A 7,379-nucleotide genomic window follows, 5' to 3' on the forward strand; every position below is an offset into this window, starting at 1 on the left:
TGTAAAAACCACTATGGTCATTATTTAAATTAAACAAAAGGGGGAAATGTTAGAGTCTGTAAACAAGTCAAAATAACACCTGGCATTTTGCCAGGGGAATGTTAGAGTTCATAAACAAGTCTGGATGGTGCCTGGCAAAATGTCAGAGGGAGTGGTTTGAGAAGTAACAAAACCAAGCCATTAAGTGTGGAGATTCCTGATTGGTTGACTGATGTATCTAGTTTATGCTAATTAGATAAGCTGTGTGGAATGTATAAATACTGCTCCTGTCCTGCAATAAACGGCTTCCACTCCTGCTGTATCAACGTACACAAGTTATTCGTCACCCCCCCTGATTATTCTGCTGCAGCCGGACTGCGGCAGAGGATCATGAATTCAAAGCCAGCCTCAGCAAAAGTGAGGCACTAATCAACTCAGCGAGACCCTGTCTCTAAATAGAATACAAAATAGGGCTGGGGATGTGGCTTATGGGGCAAGTGCCCCTGATTTCAATTCCTGGTATCCTGCCCCTGCCAAAAAAAAAAAAAAATTGAGTATCATGAATGCAAATTTTACCAAGAAAAAATGTTTGGTGTCATGGAAAGGAATATTAGACTTAAGTGTTGGTATTCTGGCACTCACTTCATTTAGTTGTTATTACATGATGCTAGGAAAGGCACTAACAAGAAAAACTTTCTATACCTAAGTTTCTCCATCAAAAAGACAAAGAGAGGCCATATTTGTTTCTTCTCAAGTCATAGAATTTGGGGATTAATTGATGTCATAGAGGAAATAAGTTTTTTGCATGATAGGTTCTGGGTGAGTGAAGGTATTCATTATTAGAAATAACTGTTTGTATGACCATATAATTAGTTAGCTAATGAGGATTTTGTTTAAGATGTAAGGCCTAATAATAAATCATGGTGATGTATTCTTGCTGAACTTGGTATTTTTAAAATTTTTTTGTTTTAATTTTTAGTTGTTGATGGACCTTATTTTATTTACTTATTTTTATGTGGGTGCTGAGAATCGAACCCCGTGCCTCACATGTATGAAGCAAGTGCTCTACCAATGAGCTACAACTCCAGCCCATGAACTTGATATTTTAAGAACAAAATTTTCAGTGCAGTTTATCACTGTTTGAGAAAAGTAAAAATTTTACAACTGAGAATAGTAAACAAGACATGAAGTGATACTTTAAGAAAGCTGGTAGCTTTTTAAGCATGTGTCTCAGAAAAATGCACCAGCGTATCATATTAGGAGCTTATCTGACTCATGTGATGTGACAGTCTGCTCAGCTTATATTCTAGAGCTGAAGTTAAACTCAGATCTAATTATATTCACTGGTTTTTTGACTATGAGTTTCCCATAGAAATTCTGTGAATTGCATATTTAAAAAGGAAACAAGCAACAACAACAACAAACTAGGGTTCTATTCAGAGTCTCAAGGTTTTTCTTCTAACATATGTTTTTAGGTCCCAAAAGAACAGCAGAATAATTCCGGTATTATTCAAATGAAGATGCAATCTAGAAAAAGGCCAAGAGATATAACTAACACCCAGGATCAAAGTTCCCACTCACCCAGGAAAACTCCAAAAGTCCAGACCACTTCTCCAAATAAGATCATTAATATTATCTTGGATGTAAACCTTAGAAAAAACAAGAACATGAAATATATGCTCACACACAGCGAGGGGGACAGCTTGCTGGCGGGGCTCAAGACCCTTGATGCTGTCAGAAAAGCTATGGAGACTCGGCCAGGTAAGGAAATGCTGGTGCGTGGCACAGAAGGAATTGAAGGCTTCTTAAACCTTGGAATGCCACTCAGTTGTTTTCCTGAAAACAGCCATGTGGTAATTACATTTTCCAAAAGTAAAAGCAAGCAGAAAGAAGATGGCCAAGTATTTGGCCGGCTCAACCAGGAATCTACTGACGTGGTCAAATTTTACATTCATGCAATTGGGAAGATCAGAAAACGAATTGTGAAGCGTGGGGAACTTCACAAAGAAGGAAACAAACTCTGTGTCTATGGTTTCAAAGGAGAAACCATCAAGGACACCATGTGCAAGGATGGAAGGTTTCTTCCCTTTTTGGAGACTGACAATTGGAAGCTCATTGGTAACCTGGACTCCATTCTAGAAAACTCACAGCTGATAGATGAGTTAGAAGGTAAGCTCTTTCAAGTTGAGGCTGATCAAGTAATGAACCCTAAGGCAGCAGCTGCTCAAAACAATGAGTTAGAAGAAAGAAACACCCGTGTGTTGAAAGAGTACATTGTGGAAGAGTATCCCTGTTTGAAAAGAGAAAGTGAAAAAATCAGGGAAAACTTGAAGGAAAAAATGAAAAAAAGACAGAAGAATACTTCTCTATTTAAATTGCATAAAACAAATTTTGGGAAACACACAAAAAACTCAACTCCAGTGAAAGTAATCAAACATCTTTCACAATTCAGTGACTCAGTGGGGTACATATTCTGGAACAATAATGGAAATGGAGGCTGTGCCACCTGCTTTGTTTTTAAGGGATTGTTCATTTTCACTTGTCGGCATGTAATAAACGATATCGTGGGAGAAGGAATAGAGCCAAGCCAGTGGGCAGATATAATCAGTCAATGTGTAATGGTGAAATTCGATTATGAAGATACCCCAGTCACAAAAGACAACTGCTTTCTCGTTGAACCTTGGTTTGAGATATCTGACACAACTCTTGACTACGCTGTCCTGAAACTAAAAGAAAACGGACAAGAAGTACCTGCGGGACTGTATAATGGGATTGGTCCTATACCGTATAGTGGTTTGATATATATTATTGGCCATCCAGATGGAGAAAAGAAGCATACTGATGCTTGTGTTGTGATTCCTCAGGGTAAACGAGAAGAGAAATGTAAGGAAAAGATTCAGATGAGAACAGCAGCAGGTTACTATAAATCTGAGTTTATCCACATGTACACTCAAAGAAGCTTCCAGGAAATGCTTCAAAATCCTGATGTGATTACCTATGACACCACCTTTTTTTTGGGGTCTTCTGGCTCTCCGGTGTTTGATTCAAAAGGTTCCTTGGTGGCCATGCATGCTGCTGGCACCACGTGTCTGCTACTGAGTGAGAAGGCTCATATCATTGAGTTTGGCCCGGCTATGAACAGTATCCTCTCAAATATTAAGCAAAACCATGAAAGATGGTATAGTGATGTATTTCTAAACCAACAGGATGTAGAAATGCCAAGTCAAGAGTACTGAGGACTGGTGAGAATTTAGTCCACTTACCAACTTTAAGGGAATTGCCTATTTTATTCCATATTCCATGGTCAATTTCATAAAACATATTAATAATCAATATTGCAGGGCACTTTCCATGAGCCAAGCATTTTTCTATCCCCTGGAGAAATAAGTTCTAAGAACCCTATGAGAAGGAGAGCTACCCCTATTTTAAAGTCAAGCAAAATGAAGACTTGATATGATTTAGCAACATTTATAATGACAATCTCCAGTAACTTGATGTTTTTTTCATTTCTTCCCCTAAATTCACTTGCTTCACAGCAGAAGCTTAGACTTGTTTACCAATTATCCCCCATATCTGACACATGGAAAGGAAATGCTTAGAAAAATGTATGGGTCAATCAGGAGCAAAATATGGCACTGTAGTTAATGTTAACTGAAGAGTTAAATGCTTGGTTAGAAATAATTACAAACAAAAATCTTTTACAATTTCTGAGATTCTCATATTATTAAATGTCAGAATACACTTGTCCTGGAAAGTCAGAAGTAATATCCACTCTTTGGTGAAGGTGTTCCTGCACCTGCTGTCTGACAGGGTCACAGTGTAGGGGATGCTGCGGCAGGGCCGCACCATCTGGAAACTGGAACCATTAGAAATGTTATGTATTTTGTTTATGATCCTCATGATATGGATAACAGGGCATATGTCAATCAATAATAAAAGTACATATTGCCTGAGATTGCAGGAAAATTCCCAGAATGAGACTAAGGATACAATTGATACATGCCATGAGGTGCATTTCAGTCTCTCTCAGGATACAAACAATGGTGTTATTCCTCAAGCCTGAGCAAGAAGAAATATTTATCCCATAGTTAACAATTTACATTAGCCCCCCAACCCCATTCTAAAGCCACAACCTGTACAATAGCCTAGCTACAGAAAAACAATTGCTGTGCCAACAGTACAAGGACCACCGTATGTAGCTTATGGTATCCCCCTCGAGGACAAGAGGCTAATAAAAATACATTTCCCCAACCAATAGACCCTCCTTTGCCTTACACAGAAACTAATGATAAAAATGGAAAACACATAGTTAACATAAATGACAAATGGGTTGAGGGATAAAGCCTGCCCTTTAGTTAAAGATTACAAAGACATAAAAATTGGTGTGCTTTGACCAAGGATCAAAGAAGTTCTTTAAGAAAGTAGTTGAATAGATCATATGAAAAAAAGAAATTACCTTGGAAATTAAAAATAGAATAATGTAAAATTAACATAGATATATTTTAGAGGTACTTCAAAGTAGTAGGCTTTTAAATAATAGACTTTCACTATTTTAAGTGTGTTTTAGTGAGATTTTAGTTTAGAAGTAAGAAAGCTTACCAATAATCATAAGTATGCTTTAAAGTTAAAGATTAATGAAATAATTATAGGTATGCTTTAAAATCAGAAGTGAATAATAGGTCAGTAGTCATATAGTCTAGTTGCGTTGCTAGCACCTAGTGATTGAGGTGAAAACATAAAAGCTTAATCATGATTGACTAAAGTTACAGAAAAATATTTTGAACAATGTACTCAATATCTTAGGTAATCAATGTATGTAGAAAAGATTGTAATTCTTGAAAATTATGTAAATCAAAAAAGTTTCGGGCTTTGAAGCTATCCATTAACTATCTGAAAAAAACACCTGTAAAAAAGGAATAAAAATAAAGGTCCCTCCAGGGGCAGCAGAGATGTCTTCTGGAGGTTGCTCGGAACTTGCAACCTGTCGTCCAGACTCTTCTTCTTTCGACCACTCCTCCTTCAGGGCCCCTGGAACCCCACTCCCCCTGGCCGGAGCTGGACCTCAGCAACTCTTCCCATATGAACAGGCTACGAGGGACAAGGGCATCTAGAAGGTCATATTCCTTTATTCTGATTTCCTTTGTTTTAACCTAATGTCATTTTTTCTGTTCCAACATCCCACCCAGTGTAGGCATCACATTTAACTTTCATGTCCGTGGGCTCCTCTTGGTTGTGACAGTTTCTCAGACTTCTTGGTTTTAAGGCTGCCCGTCTATTAGAATTTGACAGATGCTTTTCTGATGGGACTGGGTTGTGGACTGAGGAGGAATTTTATAGAATGAAGTATCATTCTCACCCTACCAAGGGATCATACTGTCAACATGATCCATCATTGGTGCTGGCCTTTGTCCCCCGGCTAAAATGGTGTTTTATCATTCACGTATTACCCTACATGGTACTCTTTGGGAGAAAGTTACTATGCACAACCCATGTTTGTGAAGTAGAGACTTAGGTTCTCCTTCCTTAGGTAGGGGACTCCTGGAGAATCTACATAATTTATTTGGGATCGTTTCGCATGGAGATTTGTCTCTTTTCCCCATTCATGAATTCCATCATCAGTATAGACTCGCAATACCCTTAACTCCATATGGATCCATAACCACATGGATCATTTTCACTCCCTCCCTTTGCCTACCTATAAATTCTCTACTCCACCCACAGAAAATAGAATTTTTATCATACCTCAGTAATTTATTTAACTGTTTGATTCTGGTATGCAGTTGGTGCAGTGGTGCACACCTGTAATCCCAGGGAATTGAGACACTTGGGCAGTGTAAACTCAAGGCCAGCCTGAGCAACTTAGCAGGACCCTCAGCAATTTAGTGAGACCCTGGCTCAAAATAAAAAATAAAAAGTGCTGGGATGTAGCTCAGTGGTAAAACACAGAGGCAAAATGTATCCAGAGGAGAAATATATCAACAAAAATATAGTGTTTGTGTGCAATTTCTTTTGCTTTTAATCTTCATACTCCATTCCTTCCCAAAGTTACTTAAGTCAGGACCTTTTCCCTCAGCTCTTTGGCAGTTATTTTATTCATTTATAATTCAGTTATAATATAATACCTTTAGACTGGTCACAGCCTACATACATTCTTCCCTTTGATCTTTTGAACTCCTAAATGAATTTTTAAAGTTGTGTATACTAATGATTTGCTTTTTTGTGCTGTCAAATTCTATAGGTTTTAGCAAGTACATGATGTCATGTATTCACCATTGCAATGTCATACAGAGTAGTTTCGCTTCCCTAAAAATTTCCCTGTGCTTTACCTGCTTGTCCTTTCCCTCCCTCCTGCACCCCTGGCAATCACTGATCTTTTTTATTGCCTTTATAGTTTTACTTTTTCCAGAATGTCATGTAACTATAATTTCACAGTATATAGCATTTTCAGTTTGGCTATTTCATTTAGAAGGTTTCTCTGTGTGTATTTTATGGCTTGATAGCTCACTTCTTTTTATCTCTGAGTAATATTCCACTGTATGGATTTACCACGATTTGTTTATTTGCTCACCTTTCAAAAGACATCTTAGTTGCTTCTAGTTTTCAGTGATTTTATGAATAAAGCTTCTCCAAACATTTGTGTACAGCTTTTGGTATGAATGTAAGTTTTCAACTCAACTGGGAAAATACTGAGTGCAATTGATGGGTCGTATAGTAAGAGAATGTTTAGCTTTGTAAGAATTTGCCAAACTGTCTACTAAAGGAACTCTGTCATTCTGCATTCCCACTAACAATGAAGGAGAGATCCTGTTTCCCCGTCCTCACCAGCATTTGGAATGGTCAGTTTTTCTTTTCTTTTTTTTTAATATTTTGTTTTCTTTAGTTATACATTACAGTAGGATATATTTGGACATATTATACATACACAGTAGTCAGTTTTTCTTGTCTTTTTTTTTTAAAGGCATATTAATATTGCCTGGGATTCTTCAGGTGATACAAGATTTATTAATGAAGTTGGGAATGTCTTGGATGATCTAGGACATGGCTACAGAGTTATAATATCAGCCCAAATTCAGTCAGGAAAATGGGGCTGCTATAAATAGTTTTAAGAATAATGTATTTAATAAAGAATTAGGGTATTGCTGAGTACAGTGTTGCACACTTATAATCCCAGCAACTTGGGAAACTGAGTTAGGAGGGTTGAAAGTTTAAGGCCAGCCTCAGCAACTAAGTGAGATCCTGTCTCAAGATAAAAAGAGCTGGGGATTAGCTCCAAGGCAAAGCCTCCCTGGGTTCAATCCCCAGAATCCCCCCTCCAAAAAAATAGGAAATAGAGAATTAAGGTGTCTGTGAGTAGTAGAGGCAGGAAAAGGAGTTCTGTACTATGTCAGTAATATGTCAAC

The 7,379-nt window shown here is 37.7% G+C and overlaps 1 protein-coding gene across 5 annotated transcripts in view; it reads left to right on the plus strand.

Annotated features, from left to right (window-relative positions):
- Nucleotides 1-4,959, plus strand: part of Fam111a (FAM111 trypsin like peptidase A) — a 10,805-nt gene extending 5,846 nt beyond the window's left edge. For all 5 annotated transcript variants that reach the window (XM_048788899.1, XM_048788900.1, XM_048788901.1 and 2 more), the window contains one exon: nt 1,455-4,959. In XM_048788899.1, coding sequence (XP_048644856.1) covers nt 1,455-3,215 — 1,761 coding nt within the window. In that variant the 3' untranslated portion in view covers nt 3,216-4,959. The remainder of the gene's footprint in view (nt 1-1,454) is intronic.
- Nucleotides 4,960-7,379: the final 2,420 nt, after the last annotated feature.

Source organism: Marmota marmota, unplaced genomic scaffold, assembly GCF_001458135.2.
Source record: "Marmota marmota marmota unplaced genomic scaffold, marMar, whole genome shotgun sequence".
Classification (NCBI taxonomy): Eukaryota; Metazoa; Chordata; class Mammalia; order Rodentia; family Sciuridae; genus Marmota; species Marmota marmota.